Raw genomic sequence first — 24,649 nt, forward strand, 5'->3', positions numbered from 1 at the left:
CAATTTTGGAAGGGTTTGTAAAATGCGTGCCAATACATCTTGTAAAAATACAGTTTATGACATTTTATATGGAAACGTAACTTCAAAAGCAATGGAATATGGAAAAATAAAGGAAGATGAAGCAAGACAAACATTTGAAACAATGAGAAAATTAAAAGTTAAAAGTTGTGGTTTATTTATCGATAAAGATATTCCATACTTGGCTGCTAGTCCTGGTAAATACTAAATATAATTAAAACAATTAACACAGTTACCTATTTATACAATTTTAATGTCCTTTTTTCAGATGGCTTAATAATTGGTGAAAATGCTATAATCGAAATAAAGTGTCCATATTCTGTAAAAGACTATTTACACATTCGAGACACTATTGTAGATAAAAAGGTATACCTATGCTTAAATCAGAAATCATAATACATATTTAACTATTTAAGTACTTCGAAATACTATAAAATATATTAACAGATCTTATTTTTTTATTATAAAAATATTTTAGATCCAATACTTGTATTTAGAAAATAATGTCATTAAATTAAAAACTCAAAGCTTATATTATTTCCAAGTACAAGGTCAGCTAAGAATAACAAATACAAATTTATGTTACTTTGTCATTCACTCTGAATCATGGACTCATATATTGAATATCGAATATGAAGAATTTTTTTGGAATAATAAAATGGAAAACCAGCTAAAATTATAAGTACCTTTATATATCATAATAATAATTTTATATAAGTTAAGTAACAATTAAACAATTACATATGTTTAAACTGCTTATAAAATTATTTTCTCAGGTTTTATTTAGATTGTCTTCTTCCGGAAAATATTGATCCCAAATTTGGAAAAAGATTGTTAAAATCAGATATATCTGAACCTAAAAGAATTCAAGATGAGCTGAATAAAAAAAACGAAAAATAAATAAGTTTTGTTTACTATTTTGTAAAATTTTTATAGCCATGTCCAGTGTAGGTACCTATACCAAAGGTACACTCGTATACTAAATATAATATGACATAAAATATTTATATATACTTATAATATATAGGTACCTAATTGAATAAAAATTAAGTTATTAAAAATTGGCATTGGTCATTTTTTTATAATATAATTAATGAAATTTTTAAATGATTTAGTATTATTTAAAATGTTATTTATAATATTTTCCATTAAATAACCTTCCAAATACGCTCAACATTTTATTTTATTTCCACTAGGTAATGACAATTTTTGAAAAACCTTATTTATTTATCGACAATAATTTTTAAAAAAACTAATAAAAATTGAAATATTCTAATGCCTATAAATAGCTCAAAAAGAGTCAAAATATATTATTGTTCATTTTTATATTTTTACGTAGCCACTTTTACGTAGGTATTTTTACGTATGGTAATAAATTGAAGGGTCCGGTACTCCGGTGCAACAACAAGGTATAACACTGTAGAGTGTAACCATAGGTACAATAATTACAGTTGATTATATTATGTATAAATTTATAATAAAATAAAATATATAATAGGTATGTAAGTAAATAAAAAGTAAGACTATAAAAATATTCCTTTGGTTGTGTTTACATATTCGTCAAAATCAAATATTCGGCGTAAAATATTTTTAATGAGAAAAGTAAAAAAGTTTGTAGAACGATTTAAGATATGGTAAAAAATATATTTTGTATGGTGTATAATATAATGGTGTATTCAATTAACTTTTAGCGTATATTGTCATATTTTATATTATATTATATATATTTTATATTTTTTTGGAATAATGAATTTAACCTACTGTAGTAAATACTAATGCCAATACCAAATTTAATTACTTAACTAATATTTAGATATTTCGGTTACTGTTATAAATTAGATATTATTTGTATATATTTTGTATAGAGTAAGTATCTAAAAATAGAATATATACAGGTCGCGTAAGTACGCGCGAATATTAAAAAAATTACGGCGGAAATGTACGTGTAATGTGTAACGTGTATACATTTTATATTTACGCTATCCGCCAGAGACGAAGGTTGAGAAAATAATAAACGTCGCTCCGAAAAAGCACAATTGTCGGCCGGTCGCCGACGACGAGTGTGGGCGCGGCTTGAATTGTACGTCGCGTGCTTGCGCATCGCGAAAACACCTAACAGCGCGTTCTCTCGGTCGTTGAATACGTTTTACTTTATGTGTAGCGTCCTCTTAAAGTTAATGATTGAAGCATTTTTTCATCTATAAAATGTGTATACAAACACAGAAAGAAAAACATTGTAAATCCAATACATTCATTTCCCCGCCTAAATCTAATACATAAACAAAAATTGCGCTAAAATGTATAAAAACAAAAGTATATTGTTAAGTAATTTAACTCGAACGACGAGCGTTTTTAATTGAAAACACTTTTAGTAAATTATAACTTTGTATCTCATTAGTCATCATGCCAAAAAAGTGTGCCATATGTAATATAGGAACAGAAGGAGTTCCAACTTTTATAGTTACTCTGAAGCGGAAAGAGAAAGCTGGATCAAAAAATTATCAAGTTTGTTGCATTTAAATTGAGAGAGTATTTATTAGCTTTTATGCTTTTGTGGCTTTATTTGTTTATTATATATTTAAATTATTCATAAGGAGATTACGTACAATATTCACTATTATAATAAATAATAATATAATTTGAATATTAACTAAAGTCACATAATCTGTAATTGTTAATTACTTTATATGGTTATTGTGCATGATGCATGTAATAATTAATGAAAAATTTATAAAAGTTAAGCTATTAACTATGAACGTGGGGTAGGTAACCTGTTGAATGTCTTATTCTTATAACAAGAATAATAATATTTATGTTAAAAGTATGTGTATTATATTAATTTTTTCTCTAGTTAATATAGTCAATACCTACAGTATAATATAATTTACAGTTTAGATGTGTGCAAATTGTATTCAGTGTTTGTGTAAGTATTTAATTAGGTATTTTATGTAAATTATAAATTATAATTTTCAACCTTATTATTTAATAGGTACTTCATCGTTCTCTGGACTGGTTGGACTATTGGGAATCTAATTTAGAAGCTGTTAAAATTGATTCTCAAGATTTTTTAACCAAGAGTACGGCGGAAGGACTAAGAGTTACCCTTACATCGGCTAAAGACTTATCAGATTATTTGATAGATAAGTATAATTTCAGTTATCTTATCACAGGAAAAGTTAACCAAGATTCACTGGAGGTAATGTATCAAACATAACAAAATATACATTTATAAAATATATTTGTTTAATAGTATAAATTAAATAAAAAATTTTTTTAGCGTTTCTTTGGTACATCGAGAATGGCTTCAGGTGCAAACGACCATCCATCTACACCAACTTTTTTACAGGTATATAAACTACTTTCAGTTTATGCTACCTTTTTGTTTTTAAAATAAAGTACATCATTCGCTAAGTTCACTGTTTACATAGTTGTTGAATAGCCAAGGGGCCATCAGAGAGATTTCATTTTTAATAACGTCGGGGTGTGAGAAATGGGTATTTTCTAGGGAGTCTGTGATTTGTTTCGATACTTTGAGATTGTTTTGGGTGCGTCTAATTACAAGTAACATGGTGCTGTGTACCCTCCTGATATCGAGTGGTGCTACTCCGGCTATGTCAAGGACATTGGGAATTGGGCTGGAGCGAAAAGCTCCGGTGACTAGTCTTAAGCCCGTGTTGTGAACGATGTCTATCATTTTAAGTGCTGATGCCTTAGCTTTTATAAACAGAAAATAATTTTATTCGAGCTTGGATAAGATGAGAGCTTTATATATTTGTAATAGGCTGGACGAGTGGCTTCCCCATGACCTGTGAGCGAAACATTTTAGCGTATTGATTCTTATGAGCGACTCCTTTCGGATAGCCTTGAGATGTGGTATTCATGTGTTTTTTGAGTCGAACAGTATACCTAATATTTTTACGGACTTTTTGATGGGGATGGGTATATTGTTCATTGTTATAGTGGTGATATCAGAATTTCTGTTATTGGTGATAAAAGTGCACTGATATTTTTCAACCGAAAAGGAGAAACCTGATACGAGTGACCAGTCCTGCAGTGCTGTTAGAGTGACCTGCAAGTGTGTTATGGTTGTCTTGGGGCTGATGCTTCTGCAAAAAATGTTGAAGTCATCAGCGAACAATGCACATTTAACGGGGGGTGCTATAGTTTGTGGAATATCATTGATTGCTAAAAGAAATAAAGATACCGATAGAGTGGAGTACGTGTGTATAATTTGGACGGTTTGTCATTACACCTAACTTGAAATGTTCTGTCGGTCAGGAAATTCTTTATGAAATTGAATAATTTGTCAATAGATATGATATATGACAGGATTTTAAATAAGCGAGGACGCAATGCAGTATCGTAAGCTTTGGATATGTCGAGGGCTATGAGGCCCATCACTTGTTTCGTTTCGAGAGTAGAATGGATTTCCACTTGTATATCATGTGTGTTGCTTGTACTTCTATGTTTTCGAAAGCCGTTCTGGCGGGGATCGAGCAAATTGTTTTTTTCAAGAAACCATCTGAGTCTGGAGTCGATGATTTTTTCCAATACCTTAACCATGGTATTGAGGAGTGATATTGGTCTATATGATTTGGTTTCGAATTTGTGTTTGTTTGGTTTGAGTATCGGAATGACTATAGAGTGTTTCCATTTTTTAGGTATTGCTCCGGATGACCATATTTTGTTGAATACCATGATAATTGAATCCAGGGTGGAAATGGGTAGGTTATGAATGAAGCAATACGGTATCCCATCTGGTCCTGGAGCGATACTAGTGCATTTTAATGTAGCTCTGACCAATTCAGCAAGTTGGATTGGAGAGTTGAGTTTTGTCTGCTCGTCTAGATTGGGGTTAATGCAGGATGTATAGTGTTGATTTATCATGTGAATGTTGTTATTAAGGAACGTTGCGTTGTAGTATTCGTCCGAACTATTTAGATAGAAGAGTTGAGTTCACCAAAGAGGTTGGGAATTTCGTCGGGATCAGTACATAAGTCTGTGTCTTTCATGATCTGTATGCGATGGTTCTTGGGGTGACCACGGATTGCCCTTACACTGCGCCAAATTGTAGATGGGTCCACCTTGGGCCCCAGACCGGAGGAGAACAATTTCCAGGATTTGGCCTTGCCACTTTTAACAAGGTATCGGGTTTCGGCTCTGAGTTGTTTCAGTTTAATATAGTCAGAGGTGCTTTTAGAGATTTGGAATGTTTTAAGTGCTATGTTCTTTTTTTTGATTGAGATCCTTATTTCATCGCTCCACCAGGGAACTTGGTTCTTCTTACGCGAGTTCGTGGATTTTTCTATTGAAATTTCTGCATCCCTGATAATGGAATCGGAGATAAATGTGATATCATCATCAATTGAGGTAGAATCCGACTGGGTGGTCTCCAGCATAAAAGTGTCAACCAGGTTGGAAAAGAATCCCCAGTCTGGGTTTTTTAACAACCATCTGGGTGTGGAAGATGGCGATAGAGTCTTGGTGGAGAGCAGGGTCATAAGAATCGGTAGGTGATCGCTGTCATATATCTCCTGTAAAACTGATCAAGAAATTCTTTGGGCTAGCGACGAACTTGAGATAGACAGGTCAATTGCAGAGAAAGTGCCGTTTGAAGGATTGAGCCTAGTTGGTTGGCCGTTGTTGAAAAGTACTATTGTGTCATTTTCTAGAATTTTTTTCAATTAAATTGCCTCGGGCGTCCGTTTTTTCAGACCCCCAATGGACACTATGGCTATTAAAGTCCCCAAATAGAATGAAGGGTTTGGGTAGTTGTGTGATGATGTTGTCTAGGTCGGATGTTTTGAAGGGTGTTTGGTTTGGAATGTATATGTTACGTAATGTGATTTTGGATTCCAATGTTAACTGGACCGCGATAACTTCAAGGTCTGACTGAATTGGGATCTGTTCGCTGGGATATTAAATATTAAAAGAAATAAAGTATTTTAGCGTACTTTATTAAGACTACAAAGTCCAAAGTACAGAAGTGAAACAAAAAGTACAATACTTTAAAAAATAGTACGGGTGGTAACCCTGGCTATATTAAAACCTCCAAAATATGGAAACTGTACCGTTTATGAGAATATGCCACACACAAATTTAATAACAATTTCTGATATAACGAATTGTTATGAAAACAATAAAGATATATCAGCAAAAGATAAATTAAAAACCAAATTAAATGGTCTTATAAATGAAGGTGAATGGGAATTTACTGATATAGTGGAACATGATTATTCTTTGAGTCCAATTGTGGACTGCTTAAAGTATTATATTGCTGGTTATTTAACTCACCAAATAACTAAAAGAAGTTCTTGTCAAAAATGTAAAACTAGTATTATGAGTAATGAATGTTTCACATCCGAGGCTGATTTGACAAATATAAAATCCAGAGGATGGCTAAAAAAACCAAATAAATATTTGTATGAATTATTGAGTGTAGTTAAAGATGAGTTGATGAACCATTTGAGTAAAACAAGTGTTTTTGAAGACACGGTAGAAGCCTTGATAACCAGGTGTGAAACGTTCATATTTCCATGCGGGGAATATAAAGATTTTATTATAGCGTATATTATAAAATATTATATAAATATGAGAATGCGTCAATGGACTAGGCAAACAAACCAGGAACCGCTAAAAGAAAATGCAAAAAAAAAGAAACTATTAAAATTTTGTAAATCATAATAATTTCCTAGGTGCATTATATCTATTATTATAGACTACGTGCAAGTTATTAAACAGAGCGCCCCATAGTGGTGAATGCACGCATTACGGAGGGGATTAGAATAAACATGAATACTATGCAATCTGTATCATAACGGCATGGCTAAATAGTTATTAAAACTTATTAATATTTACCCATGGTTCTGAGACCAGTATACTAGGTACTAAAAAATTAATTCTTATCAGATTGACAGATTGTATTTTTAAAATTGATATTACAGTCAACCAATTAAAAACCATAGAAGCCTAATTAGTAATTTCAAAATAGGTAATGTCAACTTTTAATTTTCCAAATAGCTTTTGATTTGAATTCGTTAAAAATTGTATCATAATGTCTAACATAAAGGACATAATAATTAAGTGCGGTTTTGAAAGTATTTATAGTAATATTGTATTTACAAATAGTAAAGGTATAAATTTAGCGGATAGTGGTCATGTAACTTTTGTTACTGAAAAAAGACCACCAATAATTTTTCTGTGATCACAGCAAGTATTATAAGACAAACGTCCGTCACATTACACCCATGGCAAGTTAAACTAGAAGTAGGTTATAAATTTATACAGAATTTAATTTATTTCAATAATTATTACTAACACGTGTGCCATATACCTTATTCATACAGTTAGATGATACCAGAACCATAAAGAGATGTTTTTGTAATTGTCCAGCTGGAGCTTCTGAAAAGTGCAAGCATGTTGCTGCATTAATACATTATATTAACAATGAAGATAGCTTTTCAAAAACTGATATTCCTCAGGTTTGGGGGAAACCATCAAAAGTGGGGAAGAAAAATATAAAAAAGGTAGAACAATTGAATAGCTCTTTCCACCCATAAAAAAACTTAAAAATGAAATACTAAGTATTAGCCATTATGACTTGGTTAATACCTATGATATATTGTCAATTAATTGTGGTGTAAATAAGATGATACAAGAGGAACTAATGTCAGAAGATGATAGAGAATGTAAAATGTGTTTAAATGAAATAATAGATAATATTGAAATGGAAGAAATATTTATGAAAAATGATAGGTTAATGAATTCAGTTCTCGAGAATCAATCAAGTTGTGATCACAGCTATGTTACTCAACTCATTCAATTTCCTTTAAATAAAATGAGGATAAGTTTTATTTTAATATGATTGTAGGGAAAAAGGTGGATAAGTGGATGTCGCTCTGCTGTACAGTAGGTTACAAGTGGGTCACTGTAATTGATGGTGTTAAATTTGAATTCAATGATATAATATCATTGTATAAGAAAAACGATTCTGAGCGAAAACGGTCAGTCAGCCTATGATTTTACCAAGTATATTTGATGATATTATTGTGAATAAAGTAATATATATATAACCTATTTACGTGGAGCCTTGTTTTAAATTTTCAATCCTTAGCCATAAAAGTTAAAAATTTATAAATTTATAACCACAAAATAATTAATAAATTATAAATTTGATAAATGTTGTCAAAATTTGAACTTTAAATGCTTATAAAAAAAAATTGTGCCTATGTATTTTTAATATTTTTCAACTGCTATTAGAACGATATATCAGGAGCCTTATATTAAATTTTCACACTTTTTTACCCAACAAATAAAAATTTATTAATATTTATAGAAAAAAAAACTAAAAAAATTGAAAACTGACAATGTCCGTAAACACCTCAAAAAGAGTCAAAATATTTTGTAAATTTTATGGTGTATAGAAAATGCTAATATAAACATTCAGTGAAATTTTCAAGTATCTACAGTCATTCGTTTTTTAATTACAATAAAATAAGAAAATTGTTACATGAGAAATCGAGTAAATATCAAATGTTGTAAAAATATAAATTTCAGACGCTCATAAAAATTTAATTTAAGTTTCTTCTAGACATTTTTTTTTTGATAAAGGTAGACAAACTTATGAGTAATCTTATATTAAATTTTCAAATCTTAGATTTAAAAAGAAAATTTTTATGAATTTTCAACTCAAAATAATTTGCTATTTTTCGTGATTTTTCCGTATTTTGTCAAAATTTGAACTTTAAATGCTTATAAATAAAAACTGTGACTAATGATTCTTAATTTTTTTCATCTGCCTTTGAAACAATAACCTAGGAGCCTTCTATTAAATTTTCAAGCTTTTTTACTCAACAGATAAAATTTTATTGATATTTATAGAAAAAAAAACTAAAAAAATTGAAAACTGACAATGTCAAAAAACAGCTCAAAAAGAGTCAAAATATTTTGTAAATTTTATGGTGTATAGAAAATGCTAATATAAACATTCAGTCAACATTTCATGTCCCTACGGTCATTTGTTTTAGAGTTACACCAAAAACCAAAATCGATTTTCTCGAAAACAGATTTTGCGTAAAAATTCCCGTTTTTCCTTAATTTTTGTTTTGTTTTTCACGTCGCTTGTGAAAACTACTGGGAAATTTTTACTTTTGACACCCCAAAGTACCAACTAGATTCACTTTCCTATCAGAAAAGTTACTATTGAAGAAAATCCAAGCACTTTTACTGTCCTAAAAGGTGATGACAGACACAAAAATAAAAAAATAAAAAAATAAACACACATCATTGTAAAATCAATACATTCATCGCTTCGCTCAGAATCTAAAAAGAAGAAGTTACATCTATTTTCAATAGCACATAGGAACAATCTAATAGTAACAAATGGACAGAACACAGAACAGTAAGGATTTCTGCAACTAAATGCCACAAAATAAAAATTTGTAAAAATATGTCAGCTGAAAATCAACAAAAAATTGTTGAAATTATTGATGTGAAATTAATTGGTAAAGCAGCGTTAAATACAGCAAATGGTACACAAACTGAAATGATAGCTATTGAAACATATTGTGAAATGTTCAACAAAAAAACAATAAAAGCCGGACTTATAATTCATTACAAATACCCTTGGTTATGTGTATCACCAGATTCATTGGTTTTATCTCAAAATGGCGAAATAAATAAAATCTTGGAAATTAAATGCCCTATAAGTTGCATAAACAAACCTATAGTGGATGAAGACACAGGAAATCTAAACTTAAAATATTTGAAGTATGAAAATGGAAAAGTAGTATTAAGGTCATCTCATCAATATTATACACAATGCCAGATTTTAATGTTTGCTTCTGAGTTAAATGAATGTGATTTATTTATATAAAACACTATAGATCCATAACTATAAAAAAAGATGAACATTTTTTAAAACAAGTTCTTTTTAAAATAGAATGTTTTTATTTTAAATATTATTTACCAAAATTAAATTGGCATGTATTAAAAAACTAAAAATATAAAAAAACATACAAAATAATGTAAATGTATAAAATATAAGATATACATATTTATAATTACGTATTATGTAAATATTATTAAAAACAGAATAATAATTTTTCTTTTTTGTTTGATTAATTAAGGTTAAGGTAGTAAGGTTGTTGAATAAAATGTATTGTATACAATATAACATAAATTGTTTAAAAAAAAGGGGGTGTAACATGAAATAGTGTGCACTTGTATTGCACTTGTAATTAGTCACAATCAAAATTTCATTTTTTATTATTGGAGGTTGTAAATTTGTCAAAACACAACACATATGAACAATATTATCTATATGAGGTAGAAGCTCTATTTGTATTTTATTTAACACTCCGTGAGTTTTTAACCTAGCAAAGAATCTTTCCACATGGATTCTGATGCTAGCAATGGAGTATGTTTCAAGAACCTCTTATTCAGTGAATCTCCCATGATGTAATACAGGAGACATGACTAATATTGAATTTTTATTTTCACAGTCTGTTTTTATGCCGGGGAAGCCTTTATCTGCTAATACTTTATCCCCTGGTTCCAATTTGGATAAAAATCCTGAGTCATTGGTAATAAATGACTAGCTCACTAGCTCTTCCTCCATATTTACAGTATAACAGCCTTTGTACCTAGAGTACATATACACTCTTTGTTCAATTATGGGGGGCTGTTCAACTTTAATTTCAGTACAGTCTATAATACAGCGGGTATTAGGGTATAATTTTTTAAATCCTTCAGGTAAAGTTTCTTTAATTGTACTTTTACTGAGCCAAAAAATTAGATTTTTCGTTTTTATGCTTAATATCTCTAAACACTGGAAAAAAATTCTACTTACAGAAGTACGGTGTATATTAAATAAAACACCAATTGCTGAAAATGTTAAGTTATGTTTTATTTTTATCAGAAATATTAATAGTCCATCATTTTTACTTGTAGAACTATTGCATACTTGTGGTAGCATTGAACATAATAGGTTGAACACTTTATAAGTAGTACCAGTCAAGTCTTTGAGTGAATTTTCATTTTTTTTTTTAATTAAACCCATGAAATCTATCACAAGATAAGCTTGAATTTATACTGCTTGAAACCACAAGATTTATCAGAGGTAGATGTAAAGATATTATAAAAACCACGACAGACATTTGGGGAAGTTCTTGAGTTCTAACATTTTGATATTCAAATGAACATTCAAAAGAAAACTGAACAGATTCTACAGGTTCAAATGCAACCTGAGTACTAGCATCACAAGTAGATACAGTTTTACAAGGATTATCAGTTAACATGTCATCTAAATTACAATCAGTTGTATTTTCCAAAGCAGAAGAAGTAGATTTAATTTTATGGCGCTTTAGGACACGTTGATATCTTGAACAAGATTGCTCTGAATCAACTATTTTTCGCTTGTATACTTCTGGAAAAATTGAAGGCACATAAGAAGGGCTACGAGAATCATTTGACCACTCATTACCAACAAAGTGTGCACTACAAATCACACTGTGCACTTTCGGATTCCATGGACTTCCATTTACCCTGAAAAATAAAAAAAAAACCTATTATTTTATAAGCAAACATTTTTCTAAAATAACCTTATAATACCTATAGTTAGGTACCTATTTTTCATAGCTAGATTTCATAATATTAATTATCGACATAGAAATTGGATATCTACACTTAGTTAATAGCGAATCACTATTATATTGTAACGGTCAATAATATTGATTGAATTTAAGTTATTTAACAAAAAAAATCATATTTTTAATAGGATTGTCGGTGTACATATTTGTTAATAATATAATATGAATGTAACTGATATAAATCTAGGTAGGTACTAATATTCTAGAATAATAGATCGATACAAATGACTTAACATTCAAATATGTGCTCTAACTATAGAATATTAATTTAACAAACACCAAAGGTACTTACTCTGTACGGTTAACTGCGCGTATCCATTTTTCTTTTAGGTCCTTTTCATATTTTCGATTAGGAAACGTGTAAAACTTAATATTTTGAGTATTTTTATACATATTATTACAGTTGACCACACAGCATATTTTATTACTTTTACTCATTTCAAAAAAATATTAGGTCAATTATAGACGGATTGATTCAACACAACAAACAACAAACAAGTGACAACTGAAAAGTGACAAATTTGAGAAGTAATTAATCAACTGACTACTGAATACTGAAAGAACAACATAAATATTATTATCATTTTGTATATGCTATCATCCAAGTAAATAATAAATATAATTATTATTACCTACCATCTTTTCATAACATAATAACCGTCACAGGTATGTGGTAATAAGTATGATTAATGCTGTAATAAGACACTCTTATATATTTTTATATGACGAATACAACTGTTCAATCATAATTTAAAGATCAAAAGAACTTTATGAGTTATGGCCATTATTTTACATGACCACCAAGTAATGGTGTGTAACAGTAACAGTAGATAACCTATCGATAATTTTCGTCAGCTATTTCAGCTCAAGCTTTAGGAAAGATTATTCCAGAAACTTGTTGGGCCATATACAAAGTTCTACGAAATGAGTATTTACAGGTAAGTCAACATTTAATATTAAATTTTTATGCAAATATACACCAATATGTAAATAAAAAAATTTAGTACGGAAAAAAATCCCCAGACTAAAGTATTGGCTGAACAAATATTTTTTAAACGTTAATTAGTATCTATAATTACTATCTCATTATTAATATTTAATTACAAATACGTATATTACATTATATTATATATTTATATATTATATCATTCAAAAAATTAATAACAAAATATTATTTATGATACAATTATTTACATTATCATTAATATTCTATTATCATTTATCACTATATTATATTAATTTTTTAAATGATAATATAATATACCTACGTATTTGTAATTAAATATCATATTATTTATAATACATTTTAATTCCTTAAACAGTGAAATAATGACATACTATATTATTTACATAATATGTATATAATATATATTTGTTTTTATAATTTTTGCTATCTATAATCCGTTGTATTTTACATAGTACTCCATTTTTTTTATAGATGCAAAAATGTGAAAATGAATGGAAACAAGTAGCTTTAGAATTTAAGACGTTATGGGATTTTGATAATTGCCTGGGAGCTATAGATGGGAAGCATGTACTAATAAATAAACCTCCAAATAGCGGTTCTTATTTTTATAATTATAAAGGTGCGATTCCTAAGGAAGCGTCTAGTGACGCGCGACCGGCGCGGCTGACGCGGCGCGATTCTATTTTTGGTCGCGCTGGGACTTCTTTATCTATTTTTAAATGTAAGCGATTCCTAACATCGCGCGCGGCGCGTGCGTTTGTAGACGCGTGACTGACGACCGCTCCGTTGGCGGTCAAAACGCACGAGACGCGCGACCGAGCATCGTTGAGTACATATAATTCAAAATTATATTAAATTATATTGTTGTTGTTTAATATATTTTTTTGTAAAATGTCTTCAAAAGTGACTTTTACATTTGAAGAGGATTCTCTGCTGGCTGATTATGTTAGCAGACATCCATGTCTGTATGATTTACAACATAATGCGTATAAAGACATACACATAAAAGAAAACGTATGGAAAGAAATAGCCACGCGTTTAAAGAAAAGTGGTAAGTAAATTTATTTACATTTAATTATTATAATAATTAGTTTGTAATATTATATTTTATAAATTAAAAAAAATTAAAGTTAAAAATGTAAAAAAAAATTAATTAATTTTGAAAATGATCATAGTTGAACATAATATACAAGAAATAATAATACCTACCTAATAATTTTAATACTAAAATTCTGAATACAATATTTTCTTTTTTAGATAATAATACATATACCTACTCGTAATATGAAGTCATAATATAAAATTATAAAGTATAAAGTAATAATAAAATAAAAGTAATAAGTATCAAGTATCAGTTTGTTGTGTTTGTTGATCTTGCCATGGAACAGCCCCTTGTGTACTATTAAAATAACATTTAAACTTGTCTCTCACAAAAAAACCATCAAAATTTGCATATCCTCCCGATCTAGCAAGTGGAATCATACTTTGGGAGGGGGGTGCTTCACTATTGTCAAATTCATAGTAATAATTGTTTGTTGTTTCCAAATATCTATTACGAAGCAGATTGTGAAGGCAACAAGCTGATAATACTAAATTATCAACAGTTTCGGTTTTTAAAGCTATAGGAGTATAGAAAACACGAAATATTTGACTTAAAAGTCCAAAACTGTTTTCCGATGTTCTTCTGGCTCGTGACAAACGGTAGTTAAAAATCGTTTTTTCATAATCGTTCCTTGCCTCACCTCGTGTATATGGTCGCATCATATGAGGCTCTAACCTGAACGCTTCATCACCGACATGAACGTATGGCAATGACTGTTCGGAATTCGGAAGCTTGGCGCAATCTGGGAAGTATTCTCCTTGTTGTATTCGTTTGAATAAACTGGATTTTGTGAATATACCGCTGTCGCCTTCCTTGCCATACGCACCAATATCTACGTATATAAATTTACAATTGGCATCAACAATGGCCAGTAAAACAATTGAAAAAAAGTCCTTATAATTAAAGAAAAGCGATCCAGTTTTTCGGGGACAAAAGATCCGTATATGTTTCCCGTCGATCGCTCCAACGCAGTTGGGGAAATTCCATCTCGTCCAAAATTCAGCTGAAATACGCAGTAAATCTTCTTTTGATGGTGACGGTATTAAAATTGGTGTCAGTCGTGAACTTAAACTCTTCAAAACCAATTGTAAAATTCTAGATAACTCTGTGATATTCGAAATGAAAATGCCAAAGAACGTAGTGACTCTCCTGTCGCCATGAATCTATTAAATAATAAATACATCAATAAATATATTATATATATTTACATCTATATATAAACATATTATAATAATAATTAAAAGTAAATTGTATAGTATAATTTAGTGTTAGATTCTGAAATAAACGGGGCGATGAATGTATTGATTTTACGATGATGTGTTTTTTTTATTATTTTTTTTTTTGTGTCTGTGTACACGAGAACTTGTCGAAATAATGCTTCGATTTTCAACTTAAATAGCTTTTTTGGTTCGAAAGTGAATCTAGTTGGTGCATTGGGGGAGGTCATTTTTGAAATTCCCAATAGTTTTCAAAAGCACCAGGAAAAACCAAAAAAAAAAAATTAAGGAAAAACGTGAATTTTTACGCAAAATCAATTTTTGAAAAAATCGATTTTAGATATTAGTGTAACTCTAAAACTAATTACCGTAGAAACATGAAATTTTCACTGAATGGTTATACAGGCATTTTCTATATATGATACAATTTTCAAAAATTTTCAAATCTTTTTAAGTAGACGTTTGAAATTTTCTATATTTTTAAGTTTTTTTTTTAATCTATTGCATAGCTTTTATTGCAGGTCTGGTGTAGTGACTGAAAAAAAATTGTTCGTAACGAAAAAGCGTGACCACATTGTTTATTTATACATACTATAGCAACCTGGTGACCATAGCAATGCATAGCTAAATTATAATTTAATTTTAATAACAGTTATTTATTTTTAAATAACAACGACTATGAACATCAAGCGCTTATAAATATAATGGTTTTGTTATGGGTTGCTATATTAATAAATTTATATATATAAATATATAATATATAATAATATATACCTTTAAAGTATAATATATTAAAGCAATAAAAACATAAACTATAGTTTCTATGATACAAATTCCTAAATAACTAGAATAATCTAGAGTAATATTTAATTTATTATCATCATAATACTAAATAGCATTGTTTTAATTAATGTTAAAGGACCTTAACAAATGTGACATAAATTGAAGAAAGCAGTATACATGAGGATAATGATGACTTACATGAAAGTAATGCTGATATAGCCATAGAGCCAGAAGATGAACTATCTGCACCCCAAGCTGAGGAGACTGTTGGATCAGATACACAAAAAACATCATCATCAATAGCAGGAGTAAAACAGCACAAAAAAAATGAAGCTCTAGTCCAAGTTTTGAATAGGAGAGGTGAAGAAAGGAGACTTTTATTACAAGAGTTATCAAAAACAAATGAAGAAGACCCTATTGAAGCTTTTTTAAAAGTATGGCTCTTACTGTTAAAAAGTTTTCTCCAGAGCTACAAGCAAAAGCTAAAATGGATGTGTTCAGAATAATAAATGAATTGGAGTTTCAAAATATTAGACCAATGTATCAGCCTGTTAGTACTTCAGATTATGTTTTCCCTGAAAGAGTAACACCTACGACTCAAACTTCAAACTTCATTGACTATAACTCTACGTCAAACTCAAGTGAGTTTGATGTTATATCTCCAATACTAAATTGGACACAAGAGTTCCATAATAATTAAATATTTTATTTAATAATTTTTGTTTTATATAATTCCTGTAGTAGATAGTTTTTTTTAATCATTTTTATTAGTTTCTCAAAAAAGGAGTGGGTATTCTTTTTTTATTAAAAAATGGTTTTGTTATTGTATACAGGTACTACAGTTGTTTTATTAATTAAATATTTATATTATATATTTTGTTTTTAAGTTAAATACTAATTTACTTAATTTTGATATTTTTTTTTAATCATTTTTATTAGTTTCTCAAAAAAGGAGTGGGTATTCTTTTTTTATTAAAAAATGGTTTTGTTATTGTATACAGGTACTACAGTTGTTTTATTAATTAAATATTTATATTATATATTTTGTTTTTAAGTTAAATACTAATTTACTTAATTTTGATAATTTGTAATACATTTTTATGTATGGACTGGTTTAAATTTATATAATTTATATTATATCATAACTAGATATTATATGAATTTTGATTTTATTTATTATGTATATAATATATGTAATATGTATAATATATATATATATATAATGTACTATATACATATACATAACCTATTCATTATTGGCTCTATAATAATAGGATAATTATTGGAGTCACATCTTAGATACATTTGATAAAATACTTCATATTTCTTTGTTGTATTTTTTATACATTTTTATTTTAATAAATTCTCATAAAGAATTAAAGTAATAAATGCTTACCTTAATGTTAATGCTAATTTTTCAGCCGCTGTAATTGGTTCTCCAACTCTGTTACAAGGGTTTATTTGTATGTCATCTTCGATAAGGTTTAGAACATAGTTGAATTGATCCCAACTAAGCCTAAAAAACTCTCTAAATTTTCTGTCGTCTCGATATAAATGCTTTTCAATTAAAATATTAAAAAAACCTTCCGTTTTTCTAGCTCGAAACATCTCGTGAACTTTTTTTGTTTTATTACTTAGTATATGTTTGATTATCATTTCTTCTTCGTCTACTTCTTCTAAAAGCAGATGTAGAAGAACTTTTTTATTTTTACTGAGCGACATGGTTAAAAAATCAAACACGACAAAAAGGTTAAGTAAAACACGATGCAAACGATTAATATGATATGATATCATATTTTTAAAATAACATATGTTAATTTATTTGATAAAGTCCTGCCACGCGTCTGCTGCGGCTGCGATTTGTAGTTTGTAGGGAATACCTATTCAGTCGCGCGGCGACAATTCAAAACACGCCGCGTCAGCCGCGCCGGTCGCGCGTCACTAGACGCTTCCTTAGGAATCGCACCTTAAAGGAACGTTTAGTGTTGTACTTTTTGCAGTAGTGAACGCAAATTATGAATTTCTTTACGTGCATAGTGGTACTAATGGAAGAGTATCTGACGGAGGTGTCCTGAAAGAAACAGATTTCTATAGATTATTTGAAAAAAAACAATTGAAAATACCACAACCTCAGGCTCCATCACTAAGTGAATGTGATTTACCTTATGTTTTCTTAGGCGATGAAGCCTTTCCCTTGATGGAAAACTTTATGAAACCTTATTCACAGTATAGTGATGGTCGAGAAGAACACATTTTTAACTATAGACTGTCTCGTGCTCGACGTGTAGTTGAAAATGCATTCGGGATTTTAGCTGCATGATTTCGGGTTTTTTTACAACCATTGAATATTGACGTTCGAAATGTAGATGCAATTGTAATGAGCAGTTGTGTGTTACATAATTTTTTACGAAGAAACTCAAGCAACTACTATACTTCTTCTAACCAATTAGATACTGAAAATTTAGATACAGGTAATATAACACAAGGTCAATGGCATCAAATTGGGGAAATGGTACCAATCCAAAAAACAACACATTATACAGCTCAAAATGCTAAAGACATAAGAGACAAATTTAAACAGTATTTTAATAATGCAGGAAAAGTGTCATTTCAAGAAAGAATGGTAAATATGAGCCAATAAATGATTACCAAAATTTGATATAATATTATCTACCTATACGGCTATACTATACTATAAGTATATTATACTTACATATTATATATTTATGTATTATTAATTCCCAAAATTATATTGTATAATATATTTCAAACATAGGTATATTGTTACATCTAAACAATTAATAAATATAAAAACTTGTGTTATTATAAATGTATACAATTCACTTTATTGTAACTATAACAAACAACAACACTTTTTAATAATTAGTTTTAAAATTAGCTTGTAAAGTTATAATTCTTAAATTATTTATTCTATTTTTTTTACATTTAACATGTTATATGTATTTTATTATTTTTAGACTGTAATAACATAGCTACCTACTATATTAAAAAAATTTAAAATAAATAAAGATTTCAATATCTGCTTTATTATATAAACGTGTACATCGACACTTAGAAAATAAAATATACTAAATTAGTTCTATTCATATAGACAATTTTCACTATATGAATTATTAATATATACCTAATGATAAACTAATGAAAAAAGTAGTATCAATAAAATACTATTTTTTATAAGGCAATAAGCTTTACTTTTTAATTATCAACATGTCATTCAAATTTTGAATAGAATTCTGAGTCGTCTCATCAGTATTATCCATTGATTGATGTTGAAGCTGTTGTTGGTTGTTAATGTACTGTTGTTGTTCTGTTGATTGTTGCTTTTGAAAATTAATATTATAATGGTCTTCTGGTTGGTATTGTTGTTGCTGTTGGTACAATGCAGCCATTTGATTACTTTGTGAATAATCAAATGGCAAAGTAAAACGTGGGTCAGGATAAGGATTGGAAAATTGAAAAGAGTTAGCTGTGAGTTTACCGATTCTCCCATAATACATCACTTCTGATATTATTTTTTCTGATAATAAACGTTGATCTTCTGTCATACCCTTTAGTTGCAATGCAAACCTTTTTCCAATTACTGAAGTTTCGTCATCTTCACTTGACGTACCTAAAGATTTCATAGTTTCACTTGCTAGATCCATAAATTCAATTTTTTTTGCAATAATCGATTTTTTTTGTTTTTTTGGTGGGTTGAAACTTGGCGTTCCTGGATCGATATTTTGAAGAGTAGGAGATTCATTTGGTGCTAATACATCAATCATAGAGTCACTGTCTTCAACATTCTAAACATAAAATATGAATAACTAATGAAATACTACCAAGATATGATAAACATTAATTATACCACTATATGGAAATTATTTATGCGCAAGGTCTATCTAATTATTATTTTAAATTCTGAGCGGAGCAATTAATGCATTGATTTTACAATGATGTGCGTTTATTTATTTATTTGTTATTTTTTTTTGTGTCTGTGACCTGTGTTCACGATAAGTTGTCAAAATAATGCTCAGATTTTCTACTTTAGTAGCTTTCCCAGTAGTTTTCAAAAGCACCGGTAAAAACAAAACAAAAAAATGTTTGGTAAGTAGGTGTCGTTCTGCTGTACAGTATGTTACAAGTGAGTCACTGTAAAGGATTGTGTTAAATTTGAATCCAATGATATAACATTATTGTATAAGAAAAACGATTCTGTGCGAAGTATATTTGAAGATATTATTGTGAATAAAGTTATTTTCCGTTTTTTTTAAATTTTTTATTCTATAAAATATGTCAATAAAATCTTATTCACTGGGTCAAAAAACTAAACAATTTAATACAAAGCTCCTAATATATTGCCACAATAGTAGTTAAAACATATTAAAAATACATGGTCACAATTTTTTTAATAAGCATCAAAAGTTCGTATTTTGACAAAATACGTAAAAATCACGAAAATTTGCAATTTATTTTGAGTTAGAAATTCATAAAAATTTATCTTTTTATGTATAAGATTTGAAAATTCAATGCTTGATTCTTCATGAGTTTGTCTACTTTAATCAAAAAAAAAAATGTCTACCGAAAAGTCAAATTAAGTTTTTATGAGCATTTGAATTACACTATTATTGGATATTCACTCAATGTATTATTTATATAATTATGGGGAATAATGAATAAAACATATAGTAAATAAAAATCACCCAATAATGAATAACGAATAATAATAATAATTAAAATAATGAATAAAAAGTAAAAATCAATAAAGAATAATTTTTTTTTCCCCTATACTATTTTGGCACCGAGTGCCTTAAATTTGAAATAGTCATTTTTGATTAATTACAATTAATAATATAAAATAAAGTAATATAGTATATTAAGTATTAGTGATGGGCAACGATATAATTTATATTATATATTTAAATATCAACTTATTAGTACCATAGGCGTGCGCAGACTTTTTTCGCAGGGGATGCCAATATTTTTAAAAGTACCTAACCCAATACAAAAAAAATCACTCCCCAATAACTCTGTATATTATAAATAAAAAGGTGATAGTCAAAGAGCATGATTTATAATGTATCGAATCCAAAAATCAGAATCATCACAAATATATATACAAAACATAGTTTTTAATTATTATTTTTAATTATATATTTAACAATATTTATAAAGAAATTAAATAGTATTAGAGTTCTAATCTTCTCTCAAAAGGATGCAGATTCTTAAACTCGTCAATTACATCTTCGGGATTTATCTGCGATGCTAATTCTTGTTCAATGAAAATCATCATCATATCATCTAATCTCTCCTGCTTCATACGGCTTCTTAATTTCGTTTTTACCAAACTGAGTTTAGAAAAAGCTCTTTCGCATGAGCAGCTGGTAACTGGAATTGTTACAAAAAGTTTCAATGCCTTATGAATGTTTAAAAAGTTTTGACTTGTTGATAAGTTTTCCAACCATTGATAAATTGTTTTAGTTGATGTGCCTGGTATAAAATCTGGCATGGAACGTAGAAGACTTTGCTCGCCTTCTAATTCATCATTATTGAGTGAAAATGTTTGAGATAGCAAATCAATATCAAACTGTTCAGCTTTCAGTTGTATTAAGCGGCCTATTGAACTAATAATATTTAAAGTTTCCTGGTTGAAACGATTTTCAAGACCGTTGCACATATCATCTAACACAGTAAAGAATACACAGTATTTCATTTCACTTTTTTTATCTATGTGTGTATGCTGTGTTTTGTTATTTTCTATTTTTGTAGAAACCTTTCTATTTTTGACACATGGTATATCAATTTCAAATTCACTACAAACTTTAAGAACATTATCATAAAGTGTAGAATATTTATCATCGTTGTTTCTTAACTCACCTAAAGATTTTTTTAAAGCATTAACAATAGATACTGCTCCCAATAAATCCAAGTTGGGAGCTTGTAACTGAGCACTGACAATTTGAATTTGAATTAAAATAGGTTTCAACATATAAAGTGCAAAAATAAAATTGAAACTCTTCATTTGATAAAGAATACCATTAGCTTTTGCTCTTACCTCTGAATATTTAGTGTTATTGGCAATTTCTTGAAGACACTGAATAACAGATGAATAGTTATTTTCAACAGCTGTGACAGCCTCAGCACGACATGCCCATCTGGTTGTTGAAAGCGTCTTAAGAGTTTTCAATTTAGAATTTGTTTCTTGAACAATTTTTTCAAAAACAGCGTGCCTCGTTGGACTTCCTTCAATGAAACTGTATATAAGTTGAACACAGCCAAAAAAATCAAATATAATCCGGTTCTTATTCCCTAAGCTATCAACCAAGGTTAAATTTAAGCAATGGCCATAACAGTGAACATACAATGCGCATGGATTAATTTCCTTGACTTTGGCCTGTACACTGTTAAATTTTCCAGACATAGCTGAGGCTCCATCAAAACATACAGCTATGACTGATTTCCAATTAATATTAAACTGAGCAATTTTGTTTGATAAACTATTAAATATAGTATTGGCATCTACTGCAGTCAAACGTTGGATGCCAATAAACTGTTCAACAGGTTTACATGCTTCGTCATCAAAGTAGCGTATAACCACAGACATCTGTTCGTGATGTCCCACATCGCTAGTCTCATCAGCCATTATCGTAACAAGACGGTTACTTACTTTTTTTTCAATACAACGTTTCATTACATTATTAATAGAAGCCAATAAATCATTTTGTATATGATTGCTTATATACTTGGCATTTTGTGGCCCTTTTTGTAAATGTGTTTGTAATGTTGAATCATATTTTTTCAATATGTCCACAATATCTAAAAATAAACCTTTACACACATGGGAATCATTTTCAAAGTGTCCACGAAATGGTTTGCCACTTTTAGCTAAACACAATGTTATGTCTATCAATCTATGCAGGATGCTTCGATTGTATAACCTCTGTTTTTCTCTTTCACTTATGGCCAGCTCTCTAGATTCATCCAAGGTGACGTCAATTGGTTTTGAACTCAAAAAATTGTGATACGCTGTCATGGTGAAATTATGGGTTTTTGAATTTTGGTGTTTTTTAAATTTTGTAGTAGCAGAACTCCAATTTTGAAAACCTTTTTTTGTAAAAGCTAAATCTATCTGCCCAACATTTAACCCAGAAGCTGTGTTAAACATTCGGCACACAAAACAAAATGCTCTATCAAGTTTCAAACTATATTCTAGCCAGCTAAAATCATCATACCAGGCGCTTTGGAAACTTCGAGCTCTATTACCGAATTGTGTCCTGGGATACATTTTTAATTTTGGCTGGAATGGCCCTTTATGTATTCTCTGTTTTCGCTCTAATCGATAAGTTGGTGCTGTATTATCTGTATTCGCTGGATCTTCAGGGTCACAATCATAATGGTCACATACTGAGTCTAATAATTATTTAAAGATACAGAATACTGTATTATTATATTAAAATAGAAAAAGATGAAAAGTAAAATACTTGTTAATTTATATGTACCTAATATAATACAATCATGCAACATCCTTGTCAAATATACTATGCTAAATAAAAGACAGCAACACAAATAGGTAGGTACTAGGTACTTATAAAAATGTTTACTTTATTTCATTTTGATAAATATGTACATGTTACTATGTTAGGTAATGATATTGAAATTTGAAATGCATCATGATAAATGCAAAAAAAGTTTAACATTATTAAAACTTTTAAACTTTGTTAAAAGTTCAAATAAAACTTACCTACTATAAGCAAAAATATGTCAGGTTAAAGTCATATTAAAACTCAAGCGTAAAAATTACTCACCTACAAAAAAAAATGTATGTCTTGCAATTTCACTGATTAAATAATAGATACCTTATAAACTATAATTTATTTATTATATTAACTCTTACAGAGCAACACAAAAAAAATAAACAACACAATTTTTTTAAGTTATATACAAAATATTTAATTACAACATTTAACATCAATGTTATTAAATAAATACATATTAGACAATAGACAGGTACTAAGTTACTACTAACTAATATGTTAATATACAGCCATACAGGCCACAGGGTATTTCACAATATAAGACATTTATGAAACAAAATCATTAGGAATTAGGATATACATATTACATAATATATTATAAGTTATAAATTAAATATTTAACTAGAGACAATGCATCTATAAATACAGTCTAGAACTGAACATAAACATTAGGTAATACATTATTAAAATAATTGTAAATAAATACCTAACAGCTCATGTACAGTAATTTTTTCGGATTCTACAACTGTTTGACTACACTGTTCTAATGTTACTGGATCATCTAGATCATTGTCACCTAAATTAATAAAATGAATATTATTAATTCATAAGTTAAATAAAACAGCTTACATAATATGTATAGACTGTGGATATGTGGATTATATTATATTAAAGTACTAATATAATTAATATAAACTTACCGGAATTTCGTTTTGATGTGTTTGGCATAAAAAACTCATGCAAAGTTTTCAATTTTTTACTTTTAGCTGCCATGATTATTGTGTGTTAGAATAATGACAGAATAACGTTTTTTTTATAAAATTCTGTGGTGTAATGTCATGATGAGAATGTTGATAATGTTAATAGTGACAATGAGAATATGAGATATGATTAAATATATGCCCATGATAAAAGAACATTATTTTATCATGTATATGCCTATATCGCGGACCGTGGTAACCGTGGTCGTTTGTGAACACGATTTAAGATAATGTAAAAATAATAATTCACATAATCAAGCTATTATGCCAACATCATGGTTATGGTATCTACTATCAGCTATTATCTATAGAAAATATGAGCATCATTCGCAATCTAATTGATATTAGATATCATTTAAACTCTAAACATTTTTGTAAGTAAAAATAAAAATATTTTGG

General features: G+C 28.9%; 1 protein-coding gene, 1 long non-coding RNA gene and 1 pseudogene across 2 annotated transcripts; all 3 read right to left on the bottom strand.

Moving 5' to 3' along the window:
• Nucleotides 1–9,896: 9,896 nt before the first annotated feature.
• Nucleotides 9,897–12,104, bottom strand: LOC132953821 (uncharacterized; annotated as a pseudogene).
• An 8,819-nt stretch (nucleotides 12,105–20,923) lies between these two features.
• On the bottom strand, nucleotides 20,924–23,466 carry LOC132936710 (zinc finger MYM-type protein 1-like). Its single transcript, XM_061003472.1, has one exon. It carries the CDS (start codon nucleotides 23,018–23,020, stop codon nucleotides 20,924–20,926), a length of 2,097 nt encoding a protein of 698 aa, XP_060859455.1. The 5' UTR covers nucleotides 23,021–23,466.
• A 122-nt stretch (nucleotides 23,467–23,588) lies between these two features.
• LOC132936711 (uncharacterized) lies at nucleotides 23,589–24,337 on the bottom strand. The gene is made up of 2 exons (XR_009663522.1): nucleotides 24,191–24,337; nucleotides 23,589–24,066 (listed from the first exon to the last, which is right to left on the bottom strand). It is a non-coding gene; the product is annotated as an uncharacterized LOC132936711 (long non-coding RNA).
• Between the last annotated feature and the right edge of the window lie 312 nt (nucleotides 24,338–24,649).

Source organism: Metopolophium dirhodum, chromosome 1 (assembly GCF_019925205.1).
Source record: "Metopolophium dirhodum isolate CAU chromosome 1, ASM1992520v1, whole genome shotgun sequence".
NCBI lineage: Eukaryota > Metazoa > Arthropoda > Insecta > Hemiptera > Aphididae > Metopolophium > Metopolophium dirhodum.